Source organism: Cygnus olor, chromosome 1 (genome assembly GCF_009769625.2).
Source record: "Cygnus olor isolate bCygOlo1 chromosome 1, bCygOlo1.pri.v2, whole genome shotgun sequence".
NCBI lineage: Eukaryota > Metazoa > Chordata > Aves > Anseriformes > Anatidae > Cygnus > Cygnus olor.
In genome coordinates, this window is record NC_049169.1 from 116426865 (window position 1) to 116443167 (window position 16303).

At 39.4% G+C, this 16303-nt stretch overlaps 1 protein-coding gene across 4 annotated transcripts in view; it reads right to left on the reverse strand.

The window, feature by feature from the left end:
- LOC121064151 (heat shock transcription factor 2 binding protein) overlaps nt 1-16303 on the reverse strand; it is a 31108-nt gene that overhangs the window by 14286 nt on the left and 519 nt on the right. For all 4 annotated transcript variants that reach the window (XM_040545432.1, XM_040545431.1, XM_040545435.1 and 1 more), the window contains exons 2-6: nt 14507-14657; nt 9680-9783; nt 5896-6045; nt 2120-2258; nt 274-391 (exon numbers count right to left, since the gene is read on the reverse strand). In XM_040545432.1, coding sequence (XP_040401366.1) covers nt 274-391; nt 2120-2258; nt 5896-6045; nt 9680-9783; nt 14507-14657 — 662 coding nt within the window. The remainder of the gene's footprint in view (nt 1-273; nt 392-2119; nt 2259-5895; nt 6046-9679; nt 9784-14506; nt 14658-16303) is intronic.

Genomic DNA, 16303 nt, shown 5'->3' on the forward strand with positions numbered 1-16303 from the left:
GCCCAGAGAAGCTGTGGATGCCCCATCCCTGGAGGTGTTCAAGGCCAGGCTGGATGGGGCTTTGGGCAACCTGGTCTGGTGGGAGGTGCCCCTGCCCATGGCAGAGGGGTTGGAACCAGGTGGTCCTTAAGGTCCCTTCCAACCCAAGCCATTCTACAATTCTATGATCTCCAGGAAAGGAAATAATGTGAGAGTGGGAAGCCTGCTGTAATCACTGTGATCTGCACTGTAAGGTAATGCATTTCATTTGAAAGAAAAAAAAGGTCACCATACACTTTGAATTTTGTACAGAGTCCAGGCTTCATGTCTCCCAGGAGGTGCACCATTGTGTCCAATAATTCACGACTTGAAGTAACCAGGAACTCACGGCCACATGCCAGCGCAGCCACATCTGTGAGAGAACACAAAACATTACTATAAAAATTCATGTTTCAAACAAAGTTTTATGCTAATTATAAGGACAACTAAAAAAAATGTCAGCTGTGAAGAATGAACTATGGCATCTATATAAACTTCAAATTATAACCATGTACATAGCAAATACTGAAGCAGCAAATGATACTGATTAAACTCCTTCATAACTCTGCTTTGATAATTCAAATATTTATTCAGGGTGGCCAGTATCCTAATAGTAACACAGTGAATCATGAAACAAAATGTTGGATTTAAGCAGTTCTAAGCTGACATCTGCAAGTAATGTGGGAATGAAGCAAAGCTGATCATCATAGGTTCCGTTTTACAAAAATGAGATTGCAGATTGTTTTACAATCAGTCAATCCAATGTGCCTGGCACATTACACAACTGAAACACTTGTGAAAGTCTACTCAAAAGTTCTTTTTCTATTTCTCTGCAGGCACTGCAATATTCATGCACAAACCAAAAGGCAAAACATTTCCAGAAACTACTGCTCCAAAACATATTTTCCTGAAATGTTTTTCCTTACGCTTGCCCCATAATTCAGGGCATCCTTATATGCAAGAGGTATTTTCCAGCAACCTTTATCATGCTGAAGTTTCAGCAACCCCTTTCCTAAATTACAGAGACAAAGAGAAAAATCTTGGCATTATCAAATTCAGTGGAAAAATTTGTATAAGCTTCAGTGAGGCAAGATTTCATTCCACCACAGTGATTCCTGCTCAGGCAGAACACCACCATCCTTCCCCATCCAAGCCTTTAAACATCGTCTTTGTTCAGACATTACTTTTGCTATGATTTTTTTTTCTTTTTCCTCCAATGAAGCTATGAGAGAGAACTGGATTACACCTTTACTTGGTACAGTGGCACAATGTGCCACATACTGTGCTTTACTATAATCTTTAATGGAACCACGACACCTAAAATCACACATTCAAAAAAGATGTTAATGCGCGATTCCCTTACTTGTATAAATACCCATTGTTTCATCTATCTTACATCATGACATTACCTAATGCCATTTTGAGAGCTGCACCATTTCACAAAAATGCAGCTGACATATCATCCCCATTTCTAATAGCCTTCCAAGTCAAGGGCAGCCATACTAAGACAGATGTGTGGCTTCCTACTTATTTCCTGACTCTAAAAATAAGTATTTAGTATGGAAATTATGGAAGTTAGGTTTATTAACTTTTACTTCTCTTAACACCATGGAATTGGGAGATCTAGAAGACAGTGGAGTCCACCTGGCATCAACAAAATTCTCACACAGTTTCAAAATGCTGAACACATACCTTGAGGTGGCTGCATCATCTGCAATTAATTTGAGATTAGTACATCTCTAAGATGTTAGCATTACTGGTGATTCAGAAAGTATACTGCTTGACATTTACAAAGTAAGGTGAGTACATATGATGGGTAAAATGGCCCTTGTTTTACCTGAGATTGAACAGAAGTTCAAGGACTTTCAAAACTGAGTGGTTTTTATACATCTAAACCTGAACTATGCTACAGAAAGTACAACTCCTCACAGACTTGTCGAGTGACAAAATCTGTTAGAACTTTAAAAGAATAGGAAGTCACCAAAATACCAACACTGGCTAAATACCTGACTTCAAAAAGCTGTAATTGCAGTACCTATATGGCAATGTGGAAATTCCCAGTGCCTACGGAATGCTATTTTAAGAGAGAACATTAACTCACTTGTTACAATCCCTGCCAAAGCTAACACAAACTGGTTTTCATCAGAATCCAAATCCTGCTGTTTCATGTCTTCACTTAATGACTTCACAAAGCTCTCCATAGTCTGTGCAGTGATTGTAAAAAACTTTGCTGCTTTGCTCTGCAAGTGCGGAGGAGAAAAAAGGGTTATGCACACTACAGCAACAATGATTATTAGATGCTACAGTAAACTGGACAATCTGCAATATTACTAAGACATCCAGTCACCTCACAAGACAGCAGAAAACAGCAGGTACACACTAAGTGATGTGTTTAATCCTCTAATATTAGAAACCATTATCTCAGGAGAATATGGGAAACTATTCAATACTACATTTATTTGTAAAACTATACTATTGTGTATTGACCTTCTAAACCCACAATAACACGTATCAAACAATAGAATTAATGCTTAGTCTCAAAACTGAGGACGTTATCTTTCTGCTTCGCAGTAGTTGCATGTAGTTTCATATTCACATTTCAAAACAGCCATGGTCAACATCCTATCCAGCTGAAGACTGGACAGCTGCCTAAGTTAGTGGTTTGACATGAATTTCCTAAGAAAACCAATGAAATGCCCAGCAAATAAGCATTTGATTGGATCCTAAAAGGATTCATGAATTGCTCAATACAGGATGGAGAACAAGAGGCTACACAGAAGTTCTTTGGAAAAGGAAATTGAGGTCTCTTCTGGGTCACAGGTTGAATTTTAGTCAGCAGTGTCAGAAGTATAGCCCATAATTATGTGATGCAATCTTCCCCATGCAGCACAAGACCTCAGCAGGAATACTGCTCTGTTTTGGGGTATCTCAGCTGAAGAACCAACCAACCAGCACAAAGCTCAGAGCAGATCAAAGAGCCTTGTCAGAGGTGCAGGCAGAACCCACAGAGAAGAACTGAAAGAATCATTTCTGTTTATTAGTAATTCTGACCTGTAAAGCATTGCTGAAACACTATTTCCCACAGAGAATTCTGGTTTTTGTAAAAAAAATAGCATAACAGGAAGCCCAGATTTCCCAGTGCATTTAATAATTTTGATAGTTGTTTCATGAGAGAGCTGAAACTTCTAGTAATTTCCTGCAGCAACCCAGTAAAACAGCCAGACAGTTCAAGAAAGTGCCTAGAAATTAAGATAATTTTGTGAAATTCCGGAACATCTATTCATTTTGCAAAGTGACTGAAAAATTCAGTATTTTATCAAAACCACTGTCTTCACAATATGTACAAATCTACTGATACCGTTCATTTATTCCTCCATTGCTGCACATTGACCACATCAAAGACATGTTTTGGGAAGAAAGGAATACAGTTCCTGTGGGGTGATTCCAACAACAGGGAGTAAAAGGCAGGGTCAGCCAATACTCCATTTCTTCACAAATTAAATTGTGGTCCCAGACCAACAGGAATAAAGGGATCATGGGGAAAGAGAGGGGAAAAAATGCACGTTGCTTGCTCCGGATGTACTTTATATACTTATATGGGCAACGTACCTCCAAGAAGGTCATTTTAACATAAGCAGTGATGACTGTTCAAGCAGCAAAGGACGTTAAAGAAAGTGAAGGAAGACAGCCTACCATTGCAGACTAGCGTAAGCTATTATAAAAAAGTGTATTCACATGACAACACAACAGAGTACTAAGCAGATCAAGTAATTGGTATGTTGCACAGACACCAAACAAAATCTTTTGTCAGTCTCTTGAGGTATCACTGGTGTCCTCTCCGCTGAGCCTTCTTCTTTCCAAACAACCATTCCTTAACTAGTGGGGAGGTCTGAGAAGCTGAAGCAGAGACCAGTCAGGTTTATAAATAGCGAACCTTACATACTCTGCACAGTCTAATTAGCTTGACAGTGTTTTCATGGAGCTGAAGAATCTCTCACTCACAGACATTGAGATAAGGGCAGTTCTGAGAGCAGCCATTAAAGTGCTTGAGATCAAATGGTATTTAAGGAACCCTTTGCATTCCAAGTAAATCCTGAATGAAAACATCAGGTAACATGCCATAAAACACAAAGCCATTTTTCACCATAGCAGATAACTGAAATAGCCAACCTCTTTGTAGGATCCAAAATTTCTCATGCTGAAGTAAACCCTGCTGCCATTCTGAAATCAAACCTTCAGTTTCTGTTTCAGTGTTAGAGCCCTGTAATGTGGATGTCCAGCTGAAGCTTTTTTGAAAGACAACTAGAACAATTTCATGGGAATTAATTTACTTCATCTCTGGCACATGCAGGTAGGCATACTTGAAAACCGTCTCTCATGCTGCTTCTCTGGATGCTTCTCCAAACTCTAGAAATGTAGAGCATGGGTAGGAACACCAGGCATTTCTCTCCCATTGCCTTGCAATCTACTCATGCTACAGTTCAGATTTGCTGCTCAAGTTTTGACTTGCCTAACCCCTATGGACACGAACGCTCTATTAGTCACAAACACCATTTCAGTCAATCTGCATTACAGAACTGTACAAAAGACCTACTTCTGTATCTGTGCTGAAAAAGCTGAACATTGTTCCCTAAGGCACGAAATTATTTTGAATTGATGCCACCCCTCCCCACACAGTTAAATATGAGCAATAGTTTGAAAGCACTCCTGATGTTCTTATACATTTCTGTAGTTCATAGCACTTTCTCAGGGGAAGGGGGAAGATGCTACAGGCATCACAGCTTGTCCAAAAATAACTCAAACCAAAAACTTTTTATGACAAATCTCCATCAACTTTTAATAACCTGACTCACTGTCAGTTGTAATCTGTTGTTGATGCAATGCCATGCAATCCTTTTATGTTTTTCCTAGTAGTCTTGTTGCAAACCCAGCCACCTTTCTTATCACGTTATGTGCACCAACACAAGAAAATGATGTCCAAAAATTTTGCTATGACCTTCACCAGAAGCGCAGCAGTTCAGTGGGTTCTAATGATTGTTAGGAATGACTACAGCAGAACGATTCTGCCTTTCAAATAAACTTATAAAAAAAAGTATTGCATCTTCATAGTAAGGCCTTTTATTCTTACACATGATCACTGTATCGGTTTTGTTTTTAATCAATTCTATTTTATTTTGATATTTAAGACTCTTTTCAAAAAGGCTTCTACTAATTTTACTCTCATCTTGTACAAAAGTGGTCATTTACAGCACTGGTGTCTTGTTTGTAGGAAGCATGCCCTTTCAATACTGTTTCACAAGTCCAATAATGATGGCGAGTCACCAGACAATATCATTTAATAAGATTCAGTAGACTTGAAACAGCTAGGCATTCTAAATCTCCAAGACTCATGTAAATATTAAGGTAGCACAAAGACAGTATTAGGATGAAGATTTAAAGGAGTTGAGAATTGATGGATGTATCTTCTCTTCCATGGAATTGGCTCCTCCAAGCTTTCTGCTGGCATGGGAACAGCTGCTTGTGCACAGTGCAAGTCTTTTGTGCAAGTATTACTAGCTTGCAAAGATATTTACATTGTGCTAGCTGTAGCCTTGCTTCCAGTTTAACTGTGTGTGGTGGAAAACAGTTAATCCTTGTTTGATAACATAATATTTAATTACTGCACTTATTCCCAGCCCACTACATATTGCTAAATAGCTCCAGCGCTTCTTAAATGAAAATGGATTTTCCCCAAAAAATATACAAATCAGAAAACATTTTTACTGTCCAACTAGTTTCTGAGATATATCCCTACATTAAAGCGTGTTACAGAGCAAGGTACTTCTTTTAAAAAACCAACAGCATTGCCACTGCTAAGCGTTCACCTGCCATACTTACTCCTCCTAGGATGGTTTTAACAGCTTCCTCGTTGCTAGAGACACCCCACAGCAAGGTGCACACCGCTGCACCCATCTCTGTGCAATACTCTGCTTGCTGCAGGAGCTGCTGCTTAGCCTCATGCAGGTGCTGCCGGAGGTCTAGTTTCTCCTGAAACAGGACAAGGAAATTTTGGTTGCACTTCATGTCAGCCCGGGTGTTTTAGGCTACAGGACAGAACGAGAAACATCATCAGGGCCATATATGAAAGAGGGGGCAAATTCACAGCAGTTGCGGATACAGACCTTCTCTCCTGAGCTCTAAGTCGTATGTATATCACGTAGGCTGACAGTAACCAGAAGCCTGTCCACAAGGTCAGACCAAGTGACCCACTCAGACTGAGCGGCACCTAGAGAAGCCTGATAGGAAAGTTGACTCCTAAGCAAATAGCTACATGTCTCCTAGAAAGGGAAGGATTTCAGCATCAGAGGTCAGCCTTTCCAGCCACCTTACAAAAGATAATGGACACATCTTACAGGAAGAGAGAGTTGTACTGTTTTTCAAAATGGACTGTCTTAGCCAGCAACTCTGCCACATTGGCTATCTAGGATAAATCCTGTTGTCTCTTCCAGCTTCTTTCAGTTGGCACATTCTTGAACAGCAGTGCCAAAATGAGACAGTCCCTAGAAAAACAAGCCTAAGGTTTGAAGTTTGGAGCACCTTTCACGCTTATGACCAGAAAAGCCCATGCTCTACCATGCATCCATCACCTGAGCGAGCTTGCAGAAAGCACAGAGCAATTCAGTACAACCAGGACACGGTTTCAATTTGCTCGTATTTCCTTCCAATAAGATGGGAAGCTGGCCAGAAGATATCATGAGATTTGGTGTGATTTTATGTCTCGCTGGCTTGCTAGAAAATGTCACGGGGTAGTGAAGCTTCTACATCTCATTCTGTCCATTTTGGGGGTATGTGATTTTCAGATTCAGCTCAGAAAACACCCTCCTCAACCCAACCTTCCCCATATATCTGGTTATCATGATGAAGTCTGGGGAATGAGAAGGGATCTTTTCTATGTCATTTTGGAAAGTAAGCAAACACAACAAAACTTTCAAGCATGTATTCCCAGTGAGATTTTAAAATAAGTATCTTGTCATTTTAGGGGTTCACCTCAATGGTTTGGAACGAGCAGAAAGGTAAGCTCATCTAAAAATGTATGTAGCATGGTATTTACCAGTACAAAGCTGCCTGTCTTCTGTTTGTCATCAATTACCTACCTAGCCTCCTATATCACATCTGACAGACATATTTGAGTTGCTTTACCATGCTGCTAATGGAACACACAGAGTATAGTTTGTAAAGTTCAAATGAAATTTATGAAGCAGGTTGCTATGTGTATTTTCTCTCTGGACTCTCTCTCACCTTATAATTTAATACATGCAAAAGGCTGACACTTGCTGTTGATTTCCTAGGCATGGAGTGCCAGGAAAAGTCTCTTACCTCTTAATTCCTCTATAACAATGCTGAGACATAAAACTCTGCCATACCATATAGTTAGATTCCCCCAACAATGATGCAAAGCCACCACAAGAAATGCCAGAATTTTGAATACATCAAAAGCAATACCAGAACAAAGGTACGAAGCAAGGAAATCAAAATAGTACGTTCAAGAGCCAAGAAAACAAATAGAGCCTGCAAAAGCAAATAACCTAGCTGGAAGCAACACTCCCGAGAGTTCACATCATGAAGCAATCACTGTGCTGTGCAACACCACCATCTTCAGGAAATGGTCAAGGCACGAGAATACAGCAGTGCTTAAGTACCTAACTACAAAAAGGCAAGGAAGACATTAGCCAGGAATAACATGTGCACTTCAAGTTTTGCTCAGGTTCAGAAAGCACCGCAATTCCCTAATCAGTGACACAACGCTGCAAAGAAATTTTGGAAAACAGAATGTTGATTTATGATCCCCTAAGAAAAGGGCACTGCTCAACCAGAAAAGGCATTTACTTTATGATCATTTCAGTGAATCATTTCCTTTTCCTTCAGAAGATAAATACGTAGAAAATAATTCAGGAACTATATACAAGGATGCCTATAACAGAACAGCAAGCAAATGAAAAACACTGTGCAAAATGATTAACAGGAACAAAAAATCACACACACACACACACACATATATATACACACACATCATCATTTATCCTGAAGAGGATTTCGTGATGTATATAAGCTCAATCCACTCAAACAGACTTTTGTGGCATACGACAGGAGCTATTTAGACAACTGATGTATACTGCTCTGCAGCAAAGATATGAAGGGAAGAGCTTTGATCTGGAACACCAGAACAACTACTCTAAGTAAACTATCCATGCTTGAACTAGGAGTTTCATCCAAAAGAAATCACAGACCTAAACCACCTCCCATTCGTTTTGTAACATTAACATGCATAAAAGTTGGGACCCACTTATTTAGTAGCTACAACAACATTAAACATTAGTATCTAAGCAGCATTAAATAGTACAGAGATTTCATCCTGGATACTTATACAACTAACCACAGCAAAACTAAGTAGCTATTGCAAAATAGCTATTCCAGAACATACTTCTTTTGAAGTAAGAAATATACAAATAGACAGCTATTCTATCATACCAGCTACCAAACTTCATTCCAGAATGACTTCTCCATACAGACATGCCCTAAAACAGAAAGCCTTATCTTTTCATTTATTTATTTTTCAAAAATGAAATCATTTCTGTAGACTCATCTGCCTTTGTGTAACCCCCTACCTGGCAGATGCTATCTCTAGAACCCCAGCAAAATGAGATTCTGCTGACTACAGAAGACAACTCACAGTTCCAAGGAAGTGAACTTGTACAGGCAAATAATCACCACTGATTCACACATCCCTCTCAAAGATTAAGCCACTAGTCTATGTGATCCTGTTTGAATCCAAAAGGCTTCACGGAAGATCTGCAGTCTGAGAGGTCATGGTCTGGGTTATTCCTTCATTGTTAACAACTTTCCTCTTATAATCACTAAACACAATATTGACATAGCAAAAGGAGCACTGTAATTCTGTTTTGACTAACAGCTGTACATGGCAGTTGGATCAATAAGTGCACTGAGAAAGACTATTAAAACTAAACAAAGGTACACAGCTTCAAGCAAGCCAAACAAGAAACTACTTTCATTTTCTATATTGTGTGGCTTACATTATCCTCTATTTTTCTCTTTGAAAATATGTTATAGTTACACTGAATTGAAAAAAAAAAAAAAAAGATTTTGTAAAGTACCATTTCAATGCCAACTACACCACAATCTTTCCAAATACCCATTGTTTTACTTCAACATGTTAATAGAGGCAAATTGATAATGGTTGATTTTAACATTCCAAACATCAGGAAGAATCCTACCAAGAAGCCCAGAACACAACCTCATACAGCTACACCTCACAGGATATGGAAGCTAGAGAGATCTATGCAGTTATGCAAGAGTTATGTATGTAAGTGGCAGACCGCCTGTTCACCGTACTTGTATTTGTACAAGTTGAATACCGTTTTGGTATCTTGTCATATTTTATCTTGTTATAATATTGACCTTTCTCCCTTTCAACAAGGGAAAAATGCATCAAATGGTAATGAACTTCTAGGTAAGTAGCTTACTCATCATCTAACTACATGAATAGAAATCCCAGACTGTTTTCCAGGCTGACGATGTGACATGAAAATGGAAAATTGATCACTACTGTTTTTGTTCTCAAAGCTCAAGCATACAGGTATCAATATACTGACAACAAATATACCTTCTTCTCTCTTATGCAATCTGCCTGGGCTGCTTCCAGGCGGGCTCTGAAGTGTTCACAATCCATTTTTAACTGCTCTAGTTCCTCCTCCTTTTTCTCCATGCCTGTGATAGAATAAATTAAATAAAGGAAATAATAAGTTACGACCAACTCGCTTGCACTACAGAAAAACGAATCCACCAAATGCAGACGCGTTAAATGTTTGCTTGTGTTAGGCCACCTCCTAGTGGCTACAGTGACATATAGCAATTTGCCACATAGTTCCTACAAAAACTAAATGGACGTGATGTTTCTGATTTAAAACAGGGAAAGACTGAAAGAAACACATCTATCTACTAAATACTGTGTGCTGGTAAGATACCGTTCTGGAACCGACTCCACATCCCCAGGAATTTTTTAAAATGTAGTCAATTTTCTACTTTTTTGTTCTGCTTTCACAGTCTGTCCTGTATCTTCAATGAATTCAGTGAATATAGAGAAAATCTAAGAAAAAGAATACCACAATCATTCAAAAGTGATTGGTCAATATGCAATGTACAAATTATGTGAATAGTAAGAATATTGTGCAGCTATTTCAAGTATTTAAAAATTAATAGCTATAAAGCATTATAAAAAATGATAAACCATTTTAACATCGTCAGTGACAAATTTTATCACTGACTCCCTTTAAAAAATGAGTCTCTGATGTCATCACGTCACGTAATACACATGTATTTCACATTACAATTTAGGTGCTTTATTTTAGTGAATGGAAATCAAGTTCAAAGCAGTATATTTCAAAATCCTGATGTCTTAAAAAACAATCTCTTTGAAGGATATTTTTAACAATTACTGAGGTTTATATAGAGCTATTGTATTTTATTTTAAAAACCATGGTTCTGGGTGCTTGGTATTTATACTGAAAAAAAAGGAAACACATTTAAGTAATTCCAAGCAGTAATGTCTGAAGAGCATCTACTGTATTTTTTATTAGCTTAAAAACAAGTTACACGCCACTTCAAGCTCCACACCCTTGATTATGAATGTTCAGTTTATAGCTTAGCACACTTTATGTACTTCCCCTTATACGTGGTCGATATTTTTGAATGTGTTTACCAAGTAGCATATCAAATTAAACCATAAAAAGATAACATTAGAAAAATACAGCCCTTACTATCCAAAGAGGTTGGATTCTGGCATTTTGTTTAGTAATTCTACTTTATTTGGAAATAAATTTCTTTCTTTTTGTCTTAACTGACAAAATATTATAATCTCAAATACACACACATTGCTTTGAGTAGCAGCTATAAAAGAAGATAATGTAGCTACATACAGCTTTTCTAAAAAGGTGGAACTTATTTCCCTCAGCCCATGTGTGGTTCTAAGCCACCACACTAAGACTTTTTAACAGAAACCACAGAGGCAAGGAAAGGAAAATATTTCCTAGGAAATATGTATGTGCCAGGGCATGTTCTCCAAGCATTCAATTCTTTTCAACCTGCAACTCAAAGGAAAATAATTAAAATGAAGGGGGGAATAGATTGAATTTTTAAGGAACTACTCAGGTTAGTGGTAGGAAACTTTTTTTCTCTTCCCTCAAGTGAAGAAAGTCCAGTCCCACAAACCTATTACCATGCGAATGTGGGCCCTAAGTACTTGAGTCAGAGCAGGGCATACTCTGCTTATCAATGGCAGACCAAGAACCTCTTCATCCTTGCCACGTACATCCAGTGGAACCAACCCCCAAGGAAACTCTCTGGCTCTGGAAGGAAACAGGCTCTCCAGAATGAAAAGAATCACTTCCAGCCTTTGGGAGGATGGATCCACCCTGAATTCAGCAGCAGCACAGCCAGCAGGCATACACAGATACTGCATCCTTCACTGCTAGGCTTCAAAGGTCCTGGAACCAAAACTGAGCCAGGGGAAAGGGAATGCTATTAACTACTGTGTGTCAATACAGCACTACGTGTTATCTTTTAACGTCCTCCAGATAAAAGGGGAAGTATTATACTCCAGAGTATCATGATGTTTTACGTCAAGGGAAATGAGGCTTAGGTCCACCCTATATAGGAAAAAAAAAAAAAAAAGGTATTGTTTTAAGTTGATAAAAAGAGACCTACTATGCTATGCCTTGTTCCTGGAAACTCCTCTATTATGTCAAGTCAACTCTCCCTGCTCTGCACTCCTTTGCTCTGAAGTGAATTCAAGGTTGGATGCACCAGTCCCAACATTTGACAGCCCCTTAACATACAGCAGTTTAATGAACGCCAGAATAAACACCAGGCATTTTGCTGGCACCAAACACCATGGCTGTGCTGCTCACCCCCAGCACGCTGTGGTCTTGCCAGCACAACAGCGAAGTCTGACCAGTTCTCCCACTGCCTGAAAGTCCCAGCCCTCTAGTAAAAAAGTTCCTTCCCTCTGGAGACTAAAATGTTGAGGCTGAGACTGTCCACTTCAAGCAATGAAGAAAAAACTTTCACTAGCAACTTGGATGAGCAAAAAATATGAAATGACATCTTTATACACACAGGAAATACCTAACATTACCACTGCAGTAGTAAACCTGAATTTGGGAAAAAGTGACATTTTTCTCTGAGAGCAATAGCAGACTCACAAGCAGAACAAGGCTTTAGGTAGGACAAAATAAGTGGCACGTTTCAGTCCAGGTGGGCTCATTCTCATCCATGCTATAGGTCACACCAGGTGTATTTTCTGGAACAGAGATCTGCTCTCAAAGCTCTGGCAAGTGGAGAACTGAGTACAATTACGATGAATGTCAACAAGCGATGGAATTCCAAGACTGCCAACATCTGCACTGGTGTCCCTGTGATGTCTCATCTTCTATGAACCACGTGTTCCAAATCTTCCCCTCAGCATGCTATATTGCATGATCTGCCACTACAGAGGTGGGGGCAGAGTGCGGTAGCAAAAATCACCACTTGACTTGTCCAACTGTAGGGCAAAACAGTAGCAAAAGCCTGCATAAATATTCAAACCACATCATTAATTGGAAGAGAAGTCTCTGTTGTGGGGATATACTCGAGATAATCTGAAGACTGACTCAGCTTCAGGTCTACAGGGCTGAAGAGCCTACAGAGTACTGGCTAGCCAGCAGAACATTTGGAAGAACACCTTAACATCCCTGTGTCAACACCACAAATCTGCAGCTAGAAGACCCTGACACTGTCACTCTGATGCCTGGCACAAGGAGTGTAAGAACAATCAGTGAGAGAAATCCTCAGACTGAGCACTGAAAAAAAAAGGGTAAATCAAGGGTCTGACTAACTGAGGATCTTGAATGCTTAACCCAACTGTAATCAGTCCTTGATGTCGTACAATAACACAGATCATTTCCAGAACTTACATTACTTTTTGTGACATGGATGATGTCTTGATTGGCAGCAAGAGGGACAGGTGGTACGGTCTCCTCATCTCTATTGGTATTTGATGGCATGGAAAAATCCTTCCAAAGAGTGGATCATGGAGACAGCTGGAAACTTGGCCTCAATATACTACTTGGTATCAGAGATGGGCCTTCAGGCTCTATCTTAGTCTTTCTTTGGAGGAGAAAAGGATGAAAAGCATTGGCACTGAGGTTCTGCCGGTGACTGCAGCAAGCTATAATGCTTAGCACACAGTTCTGAAGAGGGGGAGAACATGAGCATTTGAGCCATGATGTTTTCTAGGTATTCCACTGTACTTCTCACTGAGAAAGCCCGGTAAAGAATTAGTTAACAGCAGAAAAGCAACCCGAAGCCAAAGGATCCTACAAAAAGTGGTTCCACATCTGTCTTAACCAAGACAGCAAACATTCTGGCGTAAGGCCCAGAGCCCTGCTTCTCTTCCAGTACTCCACAGCCTTAGCCTCAATCATCTGGGTCAAACTCTCAAGGGAGGTTAAAAGGATATACACCAAGACGTCATTTCAGAAGGCTACAACAGAAGGCCTTGTGAATGTGGACACCCACACCAGGGGGTAGGGACCTGCTAGATAGATCCTCCTTGGTCTGGCTGCTTGGGTGTTTGAGGGAGTCCCACACAGCAGGAGTCAAGAACTGACTCAGCATCAAGGCAGAGTTCTTAGCTAGACATTGCAAATTAATCTTTGATTAATCACTTAGTATTCCAGAAGATACACTCTTTCTAATCTATTTGAATACTTGTCCCATGTCTTTTCAGACAAAAGCAATTCCTAGGAGAACAAGTGAATTGTATTGCTGCACGTAAGCTACATGCTAGGCACGGATCTGGCTCAGATTTGGTCCTGATGTCATATTGGAAGTGATTTAGTTGTTGGAAAAATAATGCAGAGAGAATTAACACAGAACAACTGGACTCTGGGGACAGCAGTAAAAAGACTTTTGTAACAGCGTCTCCGATTTTTTTATTATTATTATATTTATGTCCATAAAGATATCCAAGCTAGAACCAAGACAAGATAAATACAAAAATATTATCTCTTCAGTCAGATTTAACTTCTTATCTTCAGCCATTTACCATTTTTTTGTTTTTTGTTTTTTCATCTTAGAAGACATTTTGAAAAACAGAGTACTTACCCCTTCTCTCAAAGAAGAATCACTTTTTTTTTTTTTTATACAGTTTCCTTTACTGGCTGAATTAAGTATGTTTTTGTCCACAGCAAAATGTTTTTAAAGATTAATTTGACGTAAGTCTAATTATTTCTAACATAGTTTCTAATTTTCCTCATTACAATCACATTGATTTAATGAGGCAGTCATTGAACATTATAGTTTAATCTGGATTACCTCAACAAACTCTATAACCGTTCAAAAACCAGTTTATTCTAAGTAGTTTTGACAGAAACTGCAACATGGTACCACTCACTTGATTCAACAGCATCCAGTTTCTGGAATGTCCACAAGATATCCCCATTTAATATTTTGGGCAAGAAATCCCGCAATTGCATAACCTCAGTTGTCAGCCTTTCCAAATCACTCCTTCTAACTTTAACGAAGTCCTCTTTGGTCTCAGCCTTCTGAAATTGGGGAAACATAAACAAACAACAAAAACAACACACACACAAAAACCATACCCACAGAACACCACAAAAACCCTCCAACCACCAACAAAGACACTGCTACTGCTCTGCAGTACTCCTTGTTTCTCAGACAAAAAGATTGTTCTGTATCGCAGCATTTCAGAAATTCATAACCTGATTTTAAAAAGGAACTAGCCAGTAATAATTTAAAATAAGACTCTGGAATAGAAACTCTACGACAGTAATGCAATTTTTGCCACTCTGGCCTGAAGCAAACCATATTACCTCTCTTGATGTTTCTTCACCTAAAATGTGTGCAAGGTCCCTCAGAATGTTGCAAAAATTAACATTCACGTGTTTGAAACTGTTAACAGCTGTACATATGCTAAGCTATTGTTTTGAGACAATTGTTTTTGTTGTAAAGCATACACTATAACTGTTTTTAATTAACTCAAATATTTGCAAGGTCCTCAGTCACTTTTGGCAAATTACCACTGCTCTTTCAGAAGAAATTATATTTTTCAAAATAATTCACCTTTTGCAAGGAGCAAAAACCATTTGCAATCTAATCCCACATAAAAGTAATTCAATCCCAAGTAAACACACACACAAAAAAAAAGTTTACTATTTCCCCTTGTGCCAGGCTACCCCTATGAAGTAACTTCAAAGTCCAAGAGAATGTGAATTGATTTTAAAATGATACAGAAATTTCTGTATAAAAAACTCCTAAACACCAGTTTCCAATGTATGTAGATATGCCTACTGCTGTATCTTAAAAAGGTTACCATACACACACCAACAAAGGTTTAACTTCCCTTGCCTAATACATTAAGCACCCAGTATGCTTTCACAAAGCAAAAAATACATCTCCATGCACCGCTTTGCTTTTTGAGAACGCTCCAGATCTCATAAATTAAGATCTTTTATGTAGATTATGTCATCTTCAAGAGGGAAGAGGGTACCAGAGAACAATGCAAGAAGCCATCTCCTAAAGGTACAAAGCATGCCATCCCCATAGCCGTCTCAAGTCGAGCTGCCCAAGATTAATGGAGGTCATTACCACTGGGTACCTCTTCCAGTCCCACAGAAAATGGGACTGCCATTTCTATCCTTTCCAGCCACCCTCTACAGTCCTCCTTCTACTTCCCTACTCCCTCAGGTTAACCACTTTCTTACACATTTGCTTCCTGCCCACTTTATTTCCTATCTCTCTCAAGCCCAGACACTTGCACGGACAAAGCAGGCCAGTCCCAGCCTTCCCACTTCATAGAATCACAGAATCATTAAGGTTGGAAAAGACCTCCAAGATCACCTGGTCCAACCATCCCCCTGCCACCCATGTCACCCACTAAACCATGTCCCTAAGCACCACGTCCAGCCTTTCCTTGAACACCCCCAGGGACGGTGACTCCACCACCTCCCTGGGCAACCCGTTCCAATGCCTGACTATTTTGAGTACTACTACTCTACTCTTTTCTTTTTCTTCAGAGGCATCAGATCCACAATGAAGGCATGGAAGGAAGGTTTTTAACTTGAAGTCGCATTTAGGAAGTGCTTATGGCGAAGTATGGCCAAGTACCACCGCATCACACGATTTACAGAAAACCAACTGATTTTGGTCTCAAGAATGTATGGAGGACATA